We start from the raw sequence: 23,052 nt of genomic DNA, 5'->3' as shown, positions 1-23,052 counted from the left end.
TAGGACAAGGGGAATGGTTTTAAACTAAAAGAGGGGAGATTTAAGATTAGATGTTCAAAATAAATTCTTACTGTGAGGGTAGTGAGGGACCAGCACAGGACGTGCAGAGAAGCTGTGGGTGCCCCATCCCTGGAGGTGCTCAAGGCCAGGCTGGATGGGGCTTTGGGCAGCCTGGCCTGGTGGGAGGTGTCCCTGCCCATGGCTGGGGGCTGGAGCTGGGTGATCTTTAAGGTCCCCTCCACCCCAAACCATTCTGTGATGCTATGATTCTACCACCACACCTGTATTTTTCACAAACTTTTCTGTTTATACTCCAGCTCTTGCATGCTGGGAAGGCACAGGACAGAGCACTTTTTGTTTCGTCTCCTCAGGAAGACCTCCACATCGCAGCAGTGACTACAACAACTAAATTCATCTAACTTAGAATCTTCTCCTCAACACATACCAAAAATGAAAATATGAGAAAGTTGTAATTAGAGGACAAGCACTTTGCTCTCTGCCATTAGCTACAGGCATTGCAGTATGCTATCCTACAGTATTAAGAAACCAAAAATATTATGATCTTTAAAAAAAGGTGTGAAGCAGGGGGATTTTAAAAGTAGCTCTTTTAGTGATGTCTATCCTGTAAGTTATTGTAAGAATGTTCTCATAAAAAAAGGGTTTGCTTAAGGCTATTTCCCCTCCTCTTTGATTCTGCTCTTCAAGTAGCCTCTAAGACAATTCTTTGAGGTAATTAACACAATTAAAGGTACAATGATGAAAGCTAACCAAAAAAATGTTTCATGACTGAACTCTTTACCCTACTTTATTTTATGAATGTATCTTTTATTGTAACTCAACATTGTACAAAATAAATTGCAGGCTGGCTGCAATATCCACACAAGGGAAAACAATTTAGGTTTGTTACCTCTTTATATATCAGTCCCAGGCTAAATTTAAATGCATGCCAAATATGACCTAAATTTGTCACATATTCAACAAGAAATCGTACTCCAGACTAGGAAAATAAGCAGGGGTTCAGTCCCCACAGCCCATAAGTAACTGATAAGGTTACTATTTTATGATTGCATATAGTTATACACATAAGAGAAATGTTTTTAAAAGCCAAGGGAATACTTTCTGAAATAAGGATATGAAATTAACACCAAATAAATCTGATTCTGTATTTTGTCTATCTTCTACTAAGATTTCACATATCTGGTTATCAGTACCTCATTTAGTTTTACATTAAAATTTCTACAATCCTCAACAACTTCCCAAAGCAACAGATATCAATAGGTCTCAATCTTCTCTTCTACAGCTAGAAGGAAGGTAAGTTTATGGTGATACCTTATAACCATCCAAGCTGTTCCCTGAAATGCTGGACACAGATCAGAAATCAAAAGCAAAGCAGCAGTCTTGTTCAGTGGAGCAGGATACAACAGCCCATTAGAGAATTATGCAGCAAATATTATCCTTCTCCACTGCTAACGTAGTAAAAGCTCCATAGGGAAGAGCTGAGCTCACCTGTAACTTCATTTAAAGATTTAAACCCCCAAGTAATTAATTAAAATAACCTAGATCTCTCATGAAAGAACCATTCAACATCCACAGGGGAGGGAAGAACATAAAATTATTTGCATCAATGAATGACAACAGTTTGAGGTAATCTAATGCAATACTCCATTTTGAAATAAATTTACATCAGGTATGGAAAAACAACAGGCTAATCATCCCAACACTGCCACGTGCCATAACCGGTCTGCAGGTTACTGTCCTTTGTGTCTCAGTAGTAAAAATAAATAACTAAAAATTCAATGGTTTGTGGATTTGTGAAAATCATAGACATGGAACTTAGAGCTAGAAGAACGCTAGCTCTCTCCCTTTCTCTCTCTAGTCCGTCACTGAAAAATTTATTTAACCCTCAGAGAAGAGGGAAAGGATTTCCCATTCTTCATACAGAGATGTAAAAACATCTCCAAATTACTCATAAGGCAAGGGTTAAAAGTACGTAAAGTTTTATCATTTGCAGTCTTTAACAAAACACTTTTGGAAGCAGAAAAGTGAGAAAGTTAACTTGCACATCATCACATTCCAAAGGTTGTGGTGTTTTTTTCTCCCCCGTTTTTTAAATGTGAAGTACAACTACACCCTTTCAGTAATTAGCAACACTTTTCACAAATTTCACACGTCTGCGTTACATTCTATAGTACGTCAACATTCATTCCGTGTAGGTTTCAAGTATTAATGTCCTCACCTTTTTCAATGCATTTTCTTGCTTTCCTAATAATTATATTCGTAAGAACAACACATTTGCTTGTCTCCAGATTTAACACATGAAGAACAAATCCTTAAAGCATGAAATTTTATATAACAGAGACCTTTGTTTTCAAATTCCTTTGAAAAACAGATTCAAGAACATTTCATGAGGCCTAGTGACAGCAGTTGGTAGACATTTAAGTTATTTGTTAGTTCACACAATTTCTTTTCTTCACAATTTCAGCACAATACTTCTTCCTCTCAATAACACTCTGTAATGTGGTTCCTTATCTAGCACTCCATTTATCACGGCCAGAGAAAATCAGTACCATGAAGGCTTAAATGGCAACTTTCCTAAGGCATACCAGGGAGTACATGCTTCCCAAATTGTTCGGTAAATAAGACCTATTTACAGAGCTTCACCACATGAGAAAATGAAAACAACTTTCAATATTTAATACCTACATGCATGCCAAGGCAATACGAACCAGTGGTACCACCCAGGAACAATATATGAACCCAAACTTGGTATTTTGGCAAATCACCTGGCAATTACAGCAGAAGATGGATGGAGAAGGAAACAATTCCATTTGTGAGGAGCCCCAGCTTCTGGTTGCAATGCATGTTTAGTTAGGACATAAGCTTCCTCTAAAAAATAAAAAAAAAGAAAGAGTGCGCAGGCAGCAATATGATCCCAAGAGATCCATAAACAAAAATTAAGCCTATGTTTCTGTTGCTATAACATAACACAGAATAGTCTTTTTTCCTCTGATGTCATTTTTATAACATTATTTTGGAATTTGACTATTTTAAAATTTGGTTGCTATGACACAGTCATTACATGGATTCATTTCCTACTTTCCTACTGGCAAGATAATTTGTTTCTGTTTTATGAAGTTATATTATGGACAAAAGACACGTAAAATATACTGTAAATTCTAATAGTAGAAACTTCTTTAATGCGTTCCATTCCTCGAATAAACACATATTGGAAGAAGGGCTTCCCTCACAACTACCTTATAAGTCTCTGCATTTCCAGCTTCCTTGAGTCCTCTGAGCCTTATTTCTGAAAACAGGCTTTTCACATCATTACTCCAACTGATAGATGAACCTGGATTTCTTGCAGAGCCTGTCAACAATTCCCCGTACTATCTAAACTTACAAAAATACTCAGAAAGTGGCAAAATCTTTCTGTGGACGATGGAACATGGAGTACACGCTCTCCATGGTATTTCTGGCTCCAGCAACCTGAAGTCAAGAACAGATTATGAGTTTGTTGTCCTCAAGAGATGATGATCTCTTCTTTTATATTTCAGCTTCACCTCCACCAGACGGAGGCTCAGGGAAGATGTGCTTTTTCCTGTAGATTCATTTTTAATTACTGGAGTATGTAATACCAGAGAGATTCACAATCAGAAGTCCACTCCTAAAAGCATGATCCAAATATGAACTTCATAACGTAGCATTAACGTTACTGAAGTTCTTTTAATATATGCACACAGTCTATCTTCATCTTCACAATAACATTAAATCAAAAGCAGTTGGGAATCATAGACAGGAAGGTAACTGGGACAAAAATTTCCCCTGTATAATATGCATGCATGCAAGCTACACTGATATATCATAGGTACTTCTACTTTCTGGTCTATGAAAATACATGAATTTTCATAATATGAAAACATGATTGCTATGTCACATTCAGTCTCAGAGCTCAACACTAATATAACACGAATACAATGCATCTTTGGACAAAAAAATCACTAACATACTCTAGCACAATCATTTTTTCAAGTGTGTGAAATAAAGATGACTTTCCACCTGTGATCACAAAGCTTTGTCTTGTGTATTTGACTCAAGAAGTATTAGATTTGATTTAGCTTTTAAGAACATAAACTTTCTGCTAAGTTTGATTAAAAGCAGTCTTACCAAATTAACTAATTAGGGTGCTTCTGCTGCCTAATCATTCAGATGAGAGCCAGACACAAAGCGTGTCGGCATCAACCATCAGCCTCAAACTGCCTTCATCAGGACTATGCATTGGTTGGATGGGTCTACACAAGCACATGCTGCTACAGACCCAAACCTACTTTCTGACTGAAACACAGCCTTTGTTTAAAAAAAAAAAAAAAAAAAATCAACATTAAGACAACTCAAAGACCTGTGACAGCATATAGATGTGTTAATCCCTTGATTAAAATTTTGTGGGGTGTCCTCAACAGAGGGTTACTGAAAAAAATAGCTGTCATTTCATAAAGTTTGCAGCATCAGCATGGAGACCTTGAAAAACATAACAAAAGTTGTTGGGGAGATTTTTTTTTCTTTTATAAGATCGCAAGTTCTATAAAATGAGTGAACTTTCAGTATGCTTAATAGCAGCTATCAAACCAATAAATTCATGCTAATAGGACTGTTTTAAGTAACAAATAACCAATAGTATTTTCTACTTGATCTTGAAGAAATCTCCTTCAAAAAAGAAAAGTATTTTTAAAGCAAGTCTGAGATAGAGACTATTTTTTAGTTAAAAACTACTAACATGCATAAAGCTGAACCAGTAGTTCCCAGGTACTACTTCCTTCCTTGGCTGGGAAAGAGAAAAAGGGAAGAAAAAGAACTCGATGTTTACTATACACTAATTATTTTAAGAAACATAAGATTACCTCTGGACCTTTTTTTTATTTTTCCACAAGAAAATCCACCTGAACAGGTCCCAGAGCTCCTTAGGTAAGTCAGGTTTTGAGTCACTTTTCTAAGTCCTATGCATCATTCTAGCTAGGTCGCAGTGTTTTTGATAATGAGCCACACCAGTTTTCATATATGATCAGTTTTCCTTTCCTTAGATGAATCTTTCACACAGCAAGAGGTGAGGGAAAAAAATTAAGCTAAAATGATTGTCAATGCCAAAGAATTAGCAGGGACAATTCAAGGACAGTAAAACATATGCTATGGATTTAAAACAATTTCTTAAACAGATCCAATTTTTAAATTCATGGTGTTCCTTTATAGTCTGTCAGGTTTGTCTCCAGCAGTATCTCCTTTAGGGCAAGCGCTGTAGACAGTCTGCCTACCCTGAGGGAAACTAAGGAAGTCAGAAGTGGGGTAAAGCAAAGATATTAATAATTTAAGACAATGGTCTTCCACCCCCAGGAGAAAGCAATAGCCTAAGTACAGAAACATCTAGCTCCCTAGCTTATATTTGTGCTTTGTGAACTTTATAAATCTATTCAAGAAAATACAAAGCACCGCAGAGGAGGCAGTGTCATACATGGTTCTCAGCAGACGTCTGAAAACAATCACCACAATTTGTGAACAGGGCTTCCAGTACTGTAAAGGCCTCGAAAACAAGGACAAAAGTCAAACTGGGAAGCAGCATCAAAAGTTAAAAAATAAAACACACACATACAGATCCCAGAAAAAGAACCAAGACAAGCAGCTTTACCCTTAAAGACAAGAAAGTCAGGTTAAATCTTTAAAATAAGAAAATTCATTAAGTGAAAACTGCTTCCAGTGACTTAAATATGGATTTTGCTTACTATATGACATCATTTCTCATTTGTGCTTTACATAGAGGAATATTTGATAATGGTCTTCTGGCTTACAGAGAGAATTACCTTGAAACTATTCCCACTTACTCCGTACTCTTTTCCTGCGTAGAACAAACACCGGCATAACATCCATTCACTAGCACATTACACTTGTTATCCAACATTCACATGTGTTAGAAATCAATTGTACTTGAAAGCAGAAAAGAACAGATGTGAGCTTCAATAATTACCTTTATTTGAAAAAGATGCTGAGGCTACTGTGTGCATACAGTAGAACCAACTGTGCTGTAGGTGTGCTCAGCAACAGTCAGCATACTCTGATTTCTGATATACTTCTCCCCCCCCTTTTTTTTTTCCTTCTTACTTGCAACCAAAGGAATCTGTTTTCAAAAGAATCTGTTTTATTACATATACTGTCTTTCCTTCAAGACTGACTACCGCTTGGATTTGCTTATACATTGTTTCTTTTTCACACGCTTGAAACCCATGGAAATATGAAGGTTTTTCCATTAAGCAGAGTGATTTGTAGGAATCACTACCTAATAAATCGGCACAAGGCTGATAGCACTCCCACAGAAACAAGTTTTCCCTATAAAAAAAATTAGAAGTTATCAATATCAGGACAGGTTATCAGCTTTCATTGTAAGTAACTATCAGAGGATCCCAAGCAGCAACATCACCTACTGATTATGTTTTGGTTACCAAAACCAACCTAGATGGTGAAATAATGTCTCCAAAGCACAGAAACCTGGATTCAATATAGATATTTAAATGAAAACCACTGTAAAAAAATATTATTCAAAACGTAAAAGAATTTTAATTTGCTGCCTAGCTTTTACACATCCGTGCTGCAGGCTTGCTCTCAGTCATGTTTTGTTTGTGGTAGCAAAATATTCAGCAAGCCGCGGTATTGTACCATACAATTAAACATCCTCTGCATCCTTAAACATGCTCTTCCACACAACTCCTACCAGGGAGTAGGACAACTCAGCACCATTTCAGCTGAAAACTAGTTGTAATGAAAACTAGCGTCAGTTCAGCCTTTCCCAACGTTTCTGGTAAACCCACGGTCATCAGGGTTTCACTTCTTGAACTCTGATTTACTATTACAATGTAAAAAGGGAAAAAAAGTGCATCTTTCAGAGCAAAGCACCATACTTGAGTCAACACTTGTTTCCTGCTTTGGGATATCTTCATAACTACACTACAGCTTGCCCACTACAGAGGTGGCAGACAGGAAAGCCTCTACAACTTAATGCTGTCACCTTGATCTTGCTCAGAACACTACTAGAGGTATGTTGAATGCTGTAAGCATAGGGTCCCAAACGTTTATCATATATATACTTTATCATATATATACACACACACACACAACTGGACAATGTGCCTTACCTTCAAGAATGAGACTCTCACTGCCAAACCCATAAATATTAAAAGAACCCCCCCCAAAAGTTAAGGCCTCTTAAATGTCAACTGTGAACCTCAAGCACGAGTGTACAAATTCTGATGCAGCTCTTACCTTCCTGAGTCTACCGACAGCTCTTTGAAAGAGCAGAAATAACTCATGTGCATGAGCATTTGTGTATACGAATGCAGTGCTGCTGGTGGAGAAAACTAATAAGAAACATGCATTAGTAAAACACGCTGAAGCGAAACAAAATAATAGAATTCAAGAGGACGAGCAAACAACACACGTCTATCTATTCATCCCACTTGACCTTACTAAAGCCTAACAGATGAGCGTGACATACAGAAGTGCATTTCCTTTTCCCTCTAATTGTACAAGACAATATTAAACGAGTAACTAAAAACCCATACTGAAGTCCACAGCTACGACGAAAAACAGAAGGAATCCAATATGGAAGGAAGCTTCCGTATGTGTATGAACCCATAACTGGTTCAATCTTCCCCATGTCTTCTCACCTACCAAAGTTAAGTTTGCCACAATAGCTCTTTGAGAGTTAATTCAGCCAAAATACAAAATAAACTGATTTTTGTCATCTAAGAATTTTCTTTAACTGCGAGTACGGTAACAGAAATGCCTAGGGAGCACCAACGTTTCTAAGACACGCAACATGACAAAGTTTCTTTGAAGTTAAAGTCTACCAAAACAGACTGAAAAATCTTCACGAACATTAACTTAGCCAGGAAAGGCCAGCCCTTCCTGAAAGAGAGAAGCTTCTTGATGGGGCAAGTCAAAGCAAGAATTTCACTTCAGTGCATCAGCTGGATCTCTCCTGCGAGCATCCCTGCTTCTGTCAGCTATGTCGTATGCTTCAGAAAAAGTCTTCCCAGGGTCAGGTTATTCTTGTTATCACCACTAGCATTACTGTAATCTGGCAATTAGCACCAAACTTACAGAGCAGGAATGTAGCCCTGTGTTTCTGACATCCAGATTTTCTGCACAGGTGTGCTGCATGTTAGCTTTAGAGGACAGTGCTTCCAAACCTTCCAGCCCAACAGGCTGCTGCAGTAAACACAGGAAATTACACACCTGCTGCCTCGCAGCTAACATCTAACGGCACTCTGACCACAGCTATAAAGAAAAAAAAAAAGTCACATCTCTATGCCACAAAGGTATTTTTTTCTATAAAGATTACAACAGGATGGGGAAAAAATATATACAAATTTGTGAATGCAAACTTGTTTTAGCTTCTGACCCAGCCACAGAAGGAGAGGGATGTCATTCCCCAAAGACCTTTAGAGATTCAGCACTTCAGTAAAACCTCGAAGACTGCAGCAAGTCTGGTGTCTGAAGGCTACAGGCAGAAGCCCTAAGCTGACCAGACCCTCCGCTTGTCACTGGGTATCCGGCTGCTGGCTGTATTCAAAGTTCACTGGCTAGCCACTGCCAAACACATGGACAAATTTGTTTCTCTAGCCCAGAAAATGAAAATAAACTAACATCTGAAAGAAGTTGCTAAAAAGCTCCTCATAGTCAATCACAGCACAAAAATATAAAAAAAGGATACTTTTAAGATCACAGAAAAATACAAACCAGCCACAATTCCACCCACACAGGGATGGGACAAAGCCCCAGCCCTGTGCTTGCATGTCAGTCATCCATACAGGAGAAAAAAAAAAACAAACACACACCACACCTAAGTTACAAGATATGTGTTACCAAACCAAGCCATTTCAAGCAGACACATCAGGAATCCAACATTATCAGACGATTTAACCCCAAATCACCTACCCTGCAAACTGCTCTGGATTGCACATTAGGCTCAGCGCTTGAAATGGCCACAGATCCACACAGGGCAGGCTGCGACAGAACAAAACCCACTCCATCGATCTTTATTATTATTATTTCTGTAATAATCCAGGAAAACTGTAACTGCGTCTACATATGGATTTCTCACCAACAAACAACTCTGACAGAACTGAAATACAACCACTCCTCCCACATGCTAATGACAGAAGGAGCAGTGCTAAACGGCACCCCATAACAATTTTACATGCATGAAGTGTTCCATTTCATTTACTGGTATTGTAAAAGTGATGCACTGGCCATAACGTTTACTGTTTACAATCTGTGGTAAGCTATACCCTTCTCAAGGGATATTAAATAATCAAGAAAATGTTATTCATACTATGTATTTGAGAAAAGTAGATTGCTGTGCCAATTACAGATTCTTTCCTATATTAAAAATGATGTATGTTAGCCTAGAAAGGAGGGAGAAAGAGAGAAGAGAGGGGACTGGAGATTTATTTCCTTCCCATCTGAAAAGAAGGTCACACATTTATTCACTGAAGAAAACCTCCTTTAGTACAACAAAACCTAAAGAGTAAAAAAATATATATACATTAGTTCTGGGTAGCTGCTGAAAACACTTCATTATAGGGAAAGAAAAATGAAAGCTCTGACAAACCATTCGGTGATTCACAGGACTACAAAGAAAGATCCAGCAGTAGTCAGAAAGCAATTCCGCTTCCCCAGCATCCATTAGAGGTGAATATTTTAATGATAGCATTTGTTTGAAGTCTTCTTTATTAATATTGTTTATACACTGTTTTCCACTGAAAGATCACAGTGATCAATGAGGGCTATAATAAATTAAGCGTAGCACCTCCAGAAAGCAGATGCAGTATTATACATTTCACAGATAAGTACATGCAAGCATGAAAAATTAAGTGACTTGCCCTGGTCAGAGTGCCAGAAGCACAGCTGTGAATATAATCCAGATACCCCAACTTGCAATGATCTGTTAACCACTAAACATTAGCCTTTCTGAGATGAATTTCTTCCCCTCACGTTTCACCTTCTCTCTAAGAAGTCTGGCAAAGCCAGCACTGAGGACGTTCACTTCACGTGGCTGACTTAAGAAACCTAAAGCCTAAGGGGAAGACAACCCCCAGCTGACCTTCCACGTGGGTTACAGAATTCCAAAATCCCTGGCCGTAGGGGTCAGTTACCCGCCTCTACCCCCAGCAACTGCACACTCAGCAATAGCTCGCAGATTTAAAGCTGCTGGCCAGGCGCAGGCTGGGTAGGAGCTATCGGGGTCGCACACCAGCCCCGAGGAACACCTGCCGCAGTCCTGATTCATGGCAGGCGCTTAAACCCATGAGCTGCCACTGCCGCATCCAAACGAGGGGAAGAAACGGATGGGATCATCCGAGAAATGTATCCTGCCCCAACAGCTGCTCCTCCAGACGCCGTGCCTCGCACCGACTGTTGTCTTTAAGCTGACTTCTTTAAGGCTCTCAGCACCGGCTACGCGCTGCAACAGCCTGCTGACCCAAAACACAGCAAGAGGTTAAAAAATGCTCATCGGCACTCCTCGTACCCCACAGGCTTTCAAAGTGGTAGCAGAGATGTGCTATGCTGTCTCACTTCTGGACCTAGGCTCTGCAAATCCAAGGCTTTTCTACCAATGCTTAAGAAACACGTAACGGGGTAAGGAAGACTTGAAGGAGTAACGAAGCATTTAGACAGGAAGGGAGGACGGAAGCAAAGGAAGGAGCACTGAGGGCAAAATGCTCATGGTCAGAGAAAATGAATATAGCTCAGAAATGACAGCGAGCAATCATAATTCAATTGTCACTACTTATAACATGTAACTTCCAAAATAAATGACTAGAAACTTGAGACACAACACGTGATCAATCAGTTTTACAGCACAGTTTTCACACGGAGAAAAATCTCTTTAAGTGTTTGAGTACTTAATAGACGTATACAACATTCACAGTCTGAAAGATTAGAGTTGAGCAACGTATCCATCACTCAAAAGCTTTTCAAAAGTCTCCAAAGAACGTATTTTAGATACCCACACCTTTAAACACTTGCCTAGAACACATAATAAGAAACCTATTTGGGTTTATAAACACAGGTTAAAATATATATATATATATATATATCAAAACCTGTTTCCTAAATAGCTATGCTAAGGCAGAGAATAGATCTCAGACCCATAACTGGCATGGATTACATTTGTAGTCAAGTATACAACAATCATATTTCAGTCGTGTATTAAGAAAAAACAGAGTCACAATTCACATTATTGCAAAACTGTGCCATAAAACAAGGTAACGTACAATTTGAACACTGCTGCAAGCACAGTAAAATTTTACAGCAGGAAATTAGCTCTTCTTATAATATAGAGGTCAAGACCATTGTAAGTGCACGTACAAAGCCTTTGGAAGTACCAGTGAAGCAAGAACACTCGTAACAAATACCCAACGTTCAGCTTTTACATAAGTAAACACTGAATACTGTTTCCAGCATGATGCATCAGGTTACCACTGTGCACTGAAATATATATGAATTCCCCACCCCCCCCCAAAAAAAATGAATGGGGTCAATCCACCTGGCCACACGCATAATTAGAATCCTAATGATGCTCCACAAACCACAGGCTTAGTAAGTGTTAAGCCCAATGCAGCCTGTGAGCATCACTCCAAAAACAACGAAAAAAACAAAGCATTGAAGCTCTGTTCTGAAATATCCATCCGCACCCCAGAATACTGTTTTTAGCTTAACTCACAAATAAACCAGTAACTACTATGCCTTGAACAGACTTCCAGGCTAGCACTGAAGTCCAGCTTCAACACTGGGGGACTCTCTGATACCCCTATGATTGTAATGGAAACTTAAAACCTAAGTATGCCGTGTTTGGGTCCTCCCGCTAACTGCATTCCCACAGCCAACCCTAAAAATGCATCCAAATGCTGAAAAGGAGCATCTGTTGCTCCTCCCTCTTACAAAAGAGAAGAAAACTTCTCTATGCGCATCGTAATGCTGCAGTCTATAGTTATACGTGATACCAAAAATCCAAAGAACATCCCCTCCTGCAGCATTTTCCAAAGTCGGGTATTTTACACTTCCATTAACAAGTTGACTTGTTTCTTCCAGGAGTCTACTTCAAGTCAGTATCTATGGCTTTCTGCCCACAACTCAAATAATTTTTGTTTTAAAAAACTGTACTTGTCCCCTATACTTCATTCAACTCAAGAAAAACAGATTTACGGAGGCAGAGCTTGAAAAACACAACTTATTTTCAATATCGTTACACCACAAATGTAGCATTACCAAGGACCACTACACAGCTATATTTTCTTATTCTTTAAAAAGAAAAAATATATATATTTGTTCTGAACAAATGCTAAAGTTTTGGTTATCACCTGTTCAAACATACTACGCATGTTAAGCCTGGGTTCTACTAGCTGTTTGCAGCTATAACAAGCACGGTTCTAGTCACACAATAAAAAAAGACAAAAAAAACCCACAACCCAACGCATTTGGGAAAATCATGCTTTAAAAAAAAAATTGCTAAGCCTCCGGCGTTTGGTTGTTTAGAAGCGCTGCCAGTCACCGGTTTGTGCTTTGCACGACAGAACTGCCGCCCAGCCATCCCCCTTCTGCTGACGGGCAGGCACGCGAGCCCACCACCGGGTTGCCTTCAAAAGGGAAGGGCCCGTAGCCCGCTCGGCACCCTCAGCCACCTCAGCACCCTCAGCCACGAGGGAAAAGTCCCACAGCTCCCAGCGGGACGGCCCAAGACAGGTGAATGCTTTTAGTCACCAAATGCACGGTTGGGAGCGGCGTCACTCCGAGCTTTTCAGTGGATTAATTTCTCCGGCTCTTCCACTGGCTCCCTCATGATATAGAAAGGAGAATTAGCGTATATATAGACAGAGGGTGGGTAAAAGGGAGTAAAGGGTAAAGAGCCAGCCCTGCTTTTCCCATTACCCAGGGGTTTCTCTGCACCTCAGGGGATTCAGCCCACAGCCGGCCTTACGCCGAGCCCCCCCGGGGCAGACGAGGCCAACCCAAGCCCTGTCGCGGCGAGGCACCGGCCGTGCCGGGGCGCCCCGTGTCGCCCCCCGGCCCCCTTCAGCCCCAGCCCCGGTCGCCTCGGTCCCCCCCCCGACGCCGGCTTTGAGCCCCCCGGGGAGGCGAAGCCCCCTCAGCTCCCCCCCGGTCGCTCACCGGGCGGTGTCGAGCAGCGGGTGCTTGGTGCCCACCAGCTTGCGGACCTGCATGGCGATGTTGCTGAGCTCGTCGCTCAGCAGGCACCGCAGGCTCATGAAGGACGTCGGGTACCCCACGATCTTCTCGGCCTCCGACACCACCTGGCTCCAGGGCGCGGCCGGCGGAGGGACGCCCCCCGACAGCCCCCGCCGGCCCCCGAGCCGCAGCAGGGTCCCCCACATCCCGCCGAGGCCCGGCGGGGCTCCGCGGCCCCGGCCCGGCCCGCTGCCCGAGCCCCCCGCTCAGCGCCGCGGCGGCGGATGGCGGCGGGCTCGGGGCGCCCTGGGGGCGGCCATTTTGAGCGTCGCACAGCGCGGCGCGCCGGAAAGCGAGGGCGGCGCTGCCTCCGCCCGCCTTCCTCGCCGCTTCGCCCCTTGCTCCCGACCTTCCCTTTCCCCTTCCTTTTTCCCTTTCTCTTCCCCTTCCCCTTGTGTGGGGTGCACACGGGGGGAGCGAGCGCGGGTCCCCACCAGAAGCCTGCAGCGCGCTGCCTCCATCTGGGCAGCCCTGAGCGCGGAGCCGCCGCGCGCTGCGTGTGGGAGATGGGGTTTGTGTCTTCTCCCGTCACACCGCCGAGGGTTTTATGAAGGGGCACATTCAACTGAAGAGTGATGCTGAAAGCAACAACTAACTGCCCATTCAAAGATACGTGGGTCCTGCAGTTCCACAGTGTGCTCTACAGCGTATCATTTCATACCTTGTCATGCACACAGCCATCGCTGACCCCTCTCTGCAGCTACATGTGCCCAAACTTTTTGTGAATGCAGAAAATGTATTTTCTGTACCCAGCAGAAGAGAATGTACTGGCCATCTTCAGAAACTTGAGTTAGGCGACTTGCACAATTCTGTCTTACCGGTCACCAACCACTAACCTGTAATGTCTAAGCTTTGTTGCAAGAAATGAGCTGAGTCCTGATGAGAAAACAGCCCCATCGACCGTGTTCACGTGAGACATGGAGCTGTTACAGTTCTTACCTTTATAAACACGGGGTACAGACAAGACTCGAAATGGACACCAAAACTTTAAAAGTTACTATCCTAGGAAGGGGATTTGGCTGTGGAATAGACAACAGCTGGACACATCTGTATCAAGCAGCCTTTCCCAAATTAGAGGGGAAAAAATAGAATGAAGAGTACCTGCAAAGACTGGAAAGATTATACAAATTATGGTTCTGGTGTGAACTTTGCTCTCTGTGCTACCCTTCCCTGAGAGAACAAGGCTTAGCTTTGAAGGAGGTGCCACTGAGTCAGCTTAGTTAGCTACTGTCACAGAACAAACTGTTGCTAAATAGTGAGTGTCAGCCTATAGACAGTCTAAAAATGGCATGTTTCCATGCAGAAAGACTAAAGTAATGAAAATTGCCAGAGGGACGCACTTAAGAGGAGCTACCGAGGCACCTCAACCTGTAATGGTGACATGTTCCTTGATTCATCTCCTGAGCCATAGCCGTTCTTGCACTTAATGTGGTAAGTGTTCTGTGAAAAACTAACACGATTATGCAATTAAAGTCTACTCAAAATAATACATATAGACAGAGTAAAGAGAATTATGGTTCTATGGGCAGTAAACCTACCATCTCCTAATGTGTGAGACTTCAGCTTTTCAAAATCGCTGTTCATTGTGTTATTCTAAGAAATTGAACATCTCTGCCCCCTGAATGCAGAATTCCCCTAAGTCCAAATGGTTTAGAAGTAGGGCAAGAAGCTTGGTACCCATAACGCAGCACACTGCCACTAGCGCTTACTCAGGATTCACAAACGGCAGCAGGAGGTTGGCATTCTTTAAACTGAGCAATTGCTAGAAAAATAAAGCGTGCATTTCGTCAGTGAGTTTCACAGCTTTATTTATTTATGTATTGAAACTCTCTGAAAGGATTATTTTGTAATATTCAAGGACCCTCTGTCTCTCACTGTCAGCCCAGTGCCTTGATCCTTTTCCCATTTGTTAACAATGTAACAGTCATGCTTGGACAGTGCTTTTTTGACTCCTGGTCCAGGTTCATAGTTTCTCCCTCCTAACTTCTTTGCTTCAATCCCACACACCATCCCTGCTGGCTAGTGTTTTCTCATTCTTGTCACAGCCTCCTCATCTTTTTCTCATTAAGTTCCAATCATCTTCTTGTCTGCACGGTCTGCATCCTAATCACAGAGTCTTCATTTACAGGTGGGACGGTGGGAAGCAACAGCAGAACCCTCTCAGTTCTTGTGGTGACATCCACAAAGCCCCTATTGCTAAGAAAAGACATTGCAGGAAAGCCTAGGGAAGCCTACCACAGATATCCATGAGTGTTGGACTTTTCAGACGACAGAATGTGGAAAGACCATTCTGGTGGGTATCTACATTTTTTTTTAATGTAAAGTCTGAGAGTTTCCCCACCCATCAAAGCCTTGGCAAATGCTGTGCCAAATTTCAGTTTTAGAACGCAAGATTAGATGAGAAACAAGAAAAAAGTTTCTCAGTTATGCAGTCCAACAGTATTTTTAACATGAGAACAATAGTGTATTTTTCACCAACCACCTTTTGCAAACTGACCGAACTATTTTAAAAGTCAGCTTCAGGCTGACACACCAATCAGGGAAAAAACTCATTACAAATTAGTTAAAACTTGACAGTTACAAGCATCTAAAGCCAGGGTCTTAAAATGGGTAATGATGGACAATCTTACCCAGAGGCACTGCTGCTCGTACTGACTATAATTTAGAGTTTCTCAGTTTTTCTCTCTCTCCCTCTCAAAGAAAAAAGTCAGAAGCAAAAGTATGATGTACTTACCATATTTTACTTACTGTATTTTAAGCTGTGGACAAAACAGCATGCTTTTATTTTATTTTATTTTATTTTATTTTCCTCTCTCCTTGGTTCATTTCCCCTGAGGATTCAAGAGAAAAACCCACACTATTTCAATAGTGACTGTATAATAGATGTATCTATTTCTTTTTGTATCTTAAGTAGAGAAGAAAACTGAAGGTTCTTTCTTCTCTATCAATTGACTTTGTTAAGCCTCCCCAGGAAGAGAAAGAAGCCACTGCAGGGGGCCAGTATCAAAGTTGAAGAACAAAGATGGAAGGTGAAGAGACACTTCTGTTTACAGCAGCATTCTCTGGACTAACATACCACAGAACACATCAAAGCCAGCACTAATGCCAGCTCTTGATATCTGTTGTAACAAATGAAATGTGAAAATACTTTCCTGACTGCTATCTAAAGCAAAACTTTTGCAAAGCACTTTCATTTGCTTGAGGAAGAGCTGACCTTTCAATCTTTCATAGTTACACTGGTCTTACGCAAAATAAACAATGTCCATAGGAGAATGAGACTAGCAATGTTAATACATTATACTAACTACACACTGTGTAACCAAATCTTTTTCTAGATATTGTTTAATTTTTTAATACATAGAAGCTTAGGATGCTCTCCAGGACTATTTCCAAAAAATGAAAGCTAACAGAAATACGTCTGTTCCTTCCAAAGCATCCAAGTAGTCCCCCCACCAACAACCAACACCTCACATACATGCTTACAGAGAATTGATTTACTTCCTAGTGCCCTGGGGAAGTAGACAGTTATGATCATTTCCATTTTGGAAGTCAGGAGTTTTAAACTTAGAGGTTGTGTGATTTGTCCAAGGCTTCACAAAACCCCTAAGGCAAGCTGAGAAACAAATTCCCTTCTCTTGACCTCGTTGTCTGTGCCTTGTCTACAAGGCTGCCTATCTTCCTGCTAGCCTAGAGACTACAGAGAAGGATGAATGCTTATTGATCCTATAGTTAGACACTGAAAAAAAAAAAAAAAAAAAGAATAATTCAGTGTCTGTAGGAGTCAGATGCCTTGGATGGAATTTGGCACTAAGAGGTACTAATTTTTAAGCCTAAATATACCTACTGAGATACTAATACCAGATTTGTTGCTGGTTAATAAATGATAATTAATGCATAATTATTTTGATTTTACTTAGCAAGTAAATAAATACAGCTGTGATAGATAGGGATGCCTTGTGTGGGTAGGTGCACGTTGCCATTTTCACCCTGCACACAAACCACAGTGACTGGGAAGGCAGTCAGCGCGCAGCACACGTCAGGAGCCGAAGCTGCCGGTAGCTCTTGGCAGCGCTGCGCAGACAACGGGACGTGCCCCTCCAGTGCTGCACGCTCACCACACACAGATCCATTCTCACTGGCTCGCCAGCTCGTGCTGCAAAGAAAACAAAATCAATTGAAATCCCCTCCATCTCAGCAAGCTGAGTGGGAACAGGAGTAGGTAAGTGTGTGGCTGATAACACCCCTCCTTCTGAGAGTCACTGTTTTTCTACCTCCCAACTCAATCTCAATTGTAAGACAGCCTCTTAGGTCGTCTCCTCTGACTGGCAGTGCTCTGCTCAGGGGAATTTGGACAGGGACAATGTTTTGGAGCTGAGTAATCTACTGAAGAAGCAAGAGAAAGATAAGCACAATGTTAATTCTGGTTGCATGCAATCGAAGCTGACAAAGCATCCATCACCCTGCACAATACTAGTCTTTAAATATTCAGCTTTATCAGTTCCCCCATTCCTAATCCATCATTAACCACCCCATGAAGCCTCAGCTGATTAGCCCCGCCTCTGCAACTCGACAGCCTATTAACTATTTAGGATTTATATTTAGTTGCATTCCTGTAGCAGTGGAAAACTCCAATCAGACTCATTTTAAAACTACAACAAAGGAGATGGTCCCTTGCCTGAGGAGTTCATGGTCTGGGTGAAGGTGAAATGCAGCAGAGAGCAAAAGACAGCCATACTGAACAAAGGCTTACTCACACACCCTCTTTTAAACTCCAATCCCCACAAAATCTGTACATTTAATGTGGATTTTTTTTCAGTGATTTCCATCCCAGCAATTTGGTGCAATTTGGAAGGGTCCAGCAGACAAAGTAGGATTTTGTCTTTTAGATGAAAAATAGGTTGAAAAGCTACCTAAACCATTTCACAATTAGTGGGTAGAGTTATACAACCCGATGATTAAAGTCATAGTATAGCAGGAAACTGGCAAACATATACGATATGCAAATTTTCTATGGATTTAAATAAATAAATTGAAACATTTCTCTGTTAAAATGCTTATTTCACAGGGACTAAATATGTGTAATTTATGAAGTGTTATGTATATTTTGCAGCTTGCTATTCACATGCATAATCAAAGCATAGATGGAATATTAGATGTTCTTTCTTCGTACTAGTAATGCTCAGTTTAAGGGGAGAAGATCAGTACACCTTTTTCTGTCTTTGTCTATTTTTCTGCTTGCACAGGAAGCCATGTATTATCCACCACGGCTGGCTGGACATTTCCTCTGGAAGTAAACTTTGCAGAAGTCACCAGTGCTTTTGGTTTCTGCACCTTTCTATTTATGGCGCCCCTTTGAAATGTGCCTGAAAGATCCAGTTCCTGAAAAACCCACTACCTACTTGCTGAACAGTGCGGCACACCATGAGCGATCAGCACCAGAGGTTTGGCTCTAGCTTTCTGTTCGCTGATGAATTTTAAAGCCCAGAACACTCAAGGAAGTGGGCATATACTAAGGGGCTCCTCTCACCCTGTGCCTACTCACTGCCTTACTAACACATAGGTTGTAATTTTTTTTTTCTGGAAGCCAGGTCTAGATAGCTGAAAGTCAACCTAGAGGATAAATAAAATGGTTTAAAAATTTTATTTAGGTAAACCAAGTTAAACAAAACCATTGAAATCTGTCCTTGTAATTCTGTGTCTGAACAAAGTAATGGATTTTAAATAGCACTAACTAGATGACTTTGGGGAAATTAAAACAAGATAAACAAAGGTATTCATCCAAACTACATCATACTATCTATATGTTTCCCCTGGGTCTAGGCAAGCCCTTCTGTTCAATGTAGGTGTTTTTCAATATGATTTCCTCTGCTTTTGAATTTGACAAAGAATAGTGACCATCATGGTAGAAGGGGACGTGCATTTATTTTTACCTAGCACTTGATTCACTGCATCTGTTCTCCTTTAACCCACGTAATTAAAATGCCTGCCTGCCACTTCAATGCATGCTCTAAAATGATTTAAATGTTAACAACATGGCAATCATAGTTATTGCTGTTGTACAGCAGGAAGAACAATTCATCCAGGCCAACACAAATGAAAGCTATAGAAGGGAAACCATAAGCTGTTAATGCAAAATGGAATACAAGAGTGTCGTGCCTGTGGTAAGAGCCAGTGTGAAATGCTTAGTGGGAGAGAATGAGAAATCAGGCAAGTACAGAGAAGTATTTCCTGTGGCACGTCCACCCAGATCCCACCTATCTGTATTTTAGAGACTTTATAGCCAGATGCTCCATCAAGTCCCTCATGTTTAATATATCAAAACGTCTACATTTTCCCAAACTTCCAAGTCTGGTTCGTCTAAGCTCTTCTTTGAAGCTGTTTAGACTTCTGTTCCCCAGAACAGCCTGTGGACGCATTCCACAGTTATGCATTATGTGGAACCCCCCCACACCTCATTATGTTTATTTTAAGGCTCCTAACTAACTGTTTGCATTCAGAGCCAATGAGGCGTGCCCAAGCTAGCCTAAAATAAGACTTGAACAACATCCCCATCCCTTTCTGTTTATTAATTCACCCCATCTTGCTTTTCTTCTCTCGTTCCCTCTTTCTTTTATTTTCTTATGACCTCTAAAGGGTTTGCAAGCTAACGCAGGTATATGTATTTAAAATATTTACCTATTTGCTACCTACATTCAATTGACCCAAAGTGTGGCAGCCCTTCCACAACGATGTCACTCACTTGCAAGTTTAGTCTTTGGCAACTCGGTTCCTTCCTGAGCTGCCGAGTGACGGTGACCTGGTTTTTGGAGGTGCTTAGCACCCACCGCCTCCCGCGGAGAGCTGCAGGCACTCAGAGCTCACAAGAGAAGACTTTTATGCAAAGTGTCTGCCTGACTCTGGGCACTCAAGTATTAAATTGGTATTCCGGATTCAGCTTCACAGCATTGTAACACAGGAAATAGTCAGCCTCGGAGTGAAATTAAGAACCTTAGGGCTGATGGTGCAGCCCCTATTTACAGTGATTTAAGGTAAGCAGCCCTCTTGAATTGAATATTACTAAATGTGAATTTTCTCGTTTTTTCAGGATCAGTGGCAAATGATACACAGGACAATCATCTTAAAGACTTTGTGTAGGATAAATGTACAGAACATTGCTGCATCAGGGATCCTTCTTGGACATCTGATTTTCAGATTTATATCTGTTTCCATAGTAAAACACACCAAAACTTTAGCTTACACATTTACCTGCCCAGTTACCCAATAGGGAAATTTTCCATCTGCCCTATAATTTTTCCTTCTTTCTCTGTTCCTCTCTCACTTTTGGAATTTGCTCAGACCAATTCTCTAGCCAAATTTTTTTTTCTCTCTCTCTTCCCTTCAGTGTACTCCTCTTTGCATTTCTTTTTGCTTTCTCGCCACCTTTCTATGTGTCAGCCTTGTTCCAGTTCCTCTCCCCAGTGGCATTCAGAACTCCTGCTACTTTCATACACTATCACCATTTCAAGCCGCTTTCCCACATGCTCTCTTTCACGGAACACCTTCCTTCCACTGATTTCCTAAGCACAGATGCTTGTTCGCTTTCCATGATGGCAACAACAGCTCTAAAAGAAACATATCATTTCCCCTCCTGCAATTCATGCACAAATGCCTGGCATGCGCTGCCTGGAGAAAGCCTTTCAACTTCAAATTTCCTTGCTTTTGTGGAATCTGTGAAAAAGTCTGATAAATTAGGCTTTGGCAGTTATTTCAAATAACTTTATTTGCAGCTATCTGATGCAAAATCTGTCAATGGTGTCATCCCTCTGTTCTTTCAAAAGCCATTGGTGTTTCATGAGTGAGCTCAAAATCAAGGTGGTTCAAAGGGAGGCTCACATTTCATTTTTTTTTTATCCCCAAAAAAGGTTAGATTGCATGTTCTAATGGTGACAGGACTGTCCAGCAAGACATAAGAACTGGGTTCTAGTTCAGGCCATGAGACTTCACCAACATGTGCTTTGCCACTTTGCCTCTCTCCCTGTGATTTCTCATCTGTGAAACAGCCCTAACACCAAGCTATAGTTGTAATACTAGTTAACAAGCAAGAAGGCCCCAACTGATCTTGTGGGTGGCTATGTTTTGAAGCTGACCTTGGACCCAGCTTTAGTGGTGTCAGTTCAGGTAAAGCCAATAAACCTCAAGGTATGGCTCCTCACACTGGGGCTTGAGAAGCGCCAGCTGTGGCACACGTGTGATACACAAGAGGCAATTCCTCAGGGTGTCCTGAGAGGTGAGAAGAGGCAAGCCAGAGCCTTGGCTCTGGAAGCCAACTGACTGGCTGCTGGAGCTTGCAAGGATGGTGGTGCACCTGCAGACCTCTAGTGATATGCAAAACAAGCCACAGCATGGCAGGGTTTGATGTGTATCTGTGGTATGAGCAGGATTTCAGCTTGTGCTGATAGTGATTCGCATGGGATTCCTGGCCCTCAATTCCCAGGAGATACCCAAAGCTGAAATCCTATACCAAGCCCTCCCCGTGCGAGCTGGGTAGGATGGGATTTGTTTGTAACCACCTCCCGTCGGCATCCTCCGATGATCTGAAAAGGTGCAGCGTCAATTCTGCTTTAAGTAGTAGCATCGTGAAAAGAAATTGATGAGCACGCGTGACCAAGAATCTTGGCTGGAGATGGATACATATATTGGCCTGTTCTAAGGGAAAAATCTTACCTGTGCAGAGGAGGATTCTCGGGGCTGTGTGCAAAATCTATTTTTGGTTATGGCAGTAGTAGGCATAGATTATCATCATTAATGTTATATGCATGATTTAATTAGAAAAAGCAACACAGTTCGGGAAAACAAAATCTTTCCAGATAATAGTTATACTAATTGCTTAAAAGATTATAAATCAAAGCAAATTGAATAAATTGCAGGAGAATTGGGCTGACAAGAATCCAACCAAGTTCAACAAAGCAATGCAAAGTCATGCACCTGGAGAGGAATAATCTTACAGCGATACGGGCGGGGGACCGAGCAGAAAGCAGCTTTGCAGAGAAGGCCCCGGGGATCCTGGCATCCGACCAGCTGAACGCGAGCCAGCAGTGCGCCCTCGCAGCAAAGGTCTGGGCTGCGTTGGGAAGAGCACTGCCAGCAGGTCGCGGGAGGTGAGCCTTCCTCTCTGCTCTGCTCTGGTGGGACGTGTCCGCGGTGCTGTGTCCGGGCCCGAGCTCCCCAGGAGGAGAGGGATGTGGACACACTGGAACAAGGCCAGCAAAGCCCCGTGGAGATGATAGGAGGCTGGAGCACCTGATGTAAGAGGAAAGGCAGAGAGAGTTGGGGCAGTTCATCCTGGAGAAGAGGAGGCTCAAGGGGGATCTCATCAGCGTATGTAAAAGAGGGAGAAAAGACACACTTCTCAGTGAAAGGACAAGCAGCACGAAATTGAAATGCAGTAAATACCATAGCGTGGTGTCCGTCCTTGGAGTTAATCAAAATGGGACTGGACACGGCCGTGAGCAAGCCACTCTCCTTTGAGCAGGGAGGTTGGGCTATACGGCCTCCAGAGGTGCCTTCCAATCTCAGCTGTTCTGTGATTCTGTGAATAAAGAACATCTTCCTGTGCTGAAGATATGCGACACATCCCGGTCCTGAATATATTTGTTATGTATTCTCAAGATGTGTTTGGGTTTTTGACAGACTTTTCGCCACAGCGACGTGAGTGCATTGCCGCTATATATTAGGATGTGTAAAATTCATGTAAATATAACTGAGAAGATCAAGAGATTGAAT

The 23,052-nt window shown here is 41.8% G+C and overlaps 1 protein-coding gene and 1 long non-coding RNA gene across 2 annotated transcripts in view; one reads left to right on the top strand and one right to left on the bottom strand.

Moving 5' to 3' along the window:
* Positions 1 to 13,582, bottom strand: part of PDSS2 (decaprenyl diphosphate synthase subunit 2) — a 121,396-nt gene extending 107,814 nt beyond the window's left edge. Inside the window, exons 1-2 of the mRNA XM_035321590.1 lie at positions 13,497 to 13,582; positions 13,213 to 13,442 (exon numbers count right to left, since the gene is read on the bottom strand). Coding sequence (XP_035177481.1) covers positions 13,213 to 13,436 — 224 coding nt within the window. The 5' untranslated portion in view covers positions 13,437 to 13,442; positions 13,497 to 13,582. The remainder of the gene's footprint in view (positions 1 to 13,212; positions 13,443 to 13,496) is intronic.
* Positions 13,583 to 15,436: 1,854 nt separating this feature from the next.
* LOC118165029 lies at positions 15,437 to 16,628 on the top strand. The gene is made up of 2 exons (XR_004749822.1): positions 15,437 to 15,583; positions 16,253 to 16,628. It is a non-coding gene; the product is annotated as an uncharacterized LOC118165029 (long non-coding RNA).
* Positions 16,629 to 23,052: the final 6,424 nt, after the last annotated feature.

Source organism: Oxyura jamaicensis, chromosome 3 (assembly GCF_011077185.1).
Source record: "Oxyura jamaicensis isolate SHBP4307 breed ruddy duck chromosome 3, BPBGC_Ojam_1.0, whole genome shotgun sequence".
Classification (NCBI taxonomy): domain Eukaryota; kingdom Metazoa; phylum Chordata; class Aves; order Anseriformes; family Anatidae; genus Oxyura; species Oxyura jamaicensis.
This window is presented reverse-complemented; position numbering and strand designations above follow the sequence as displayed.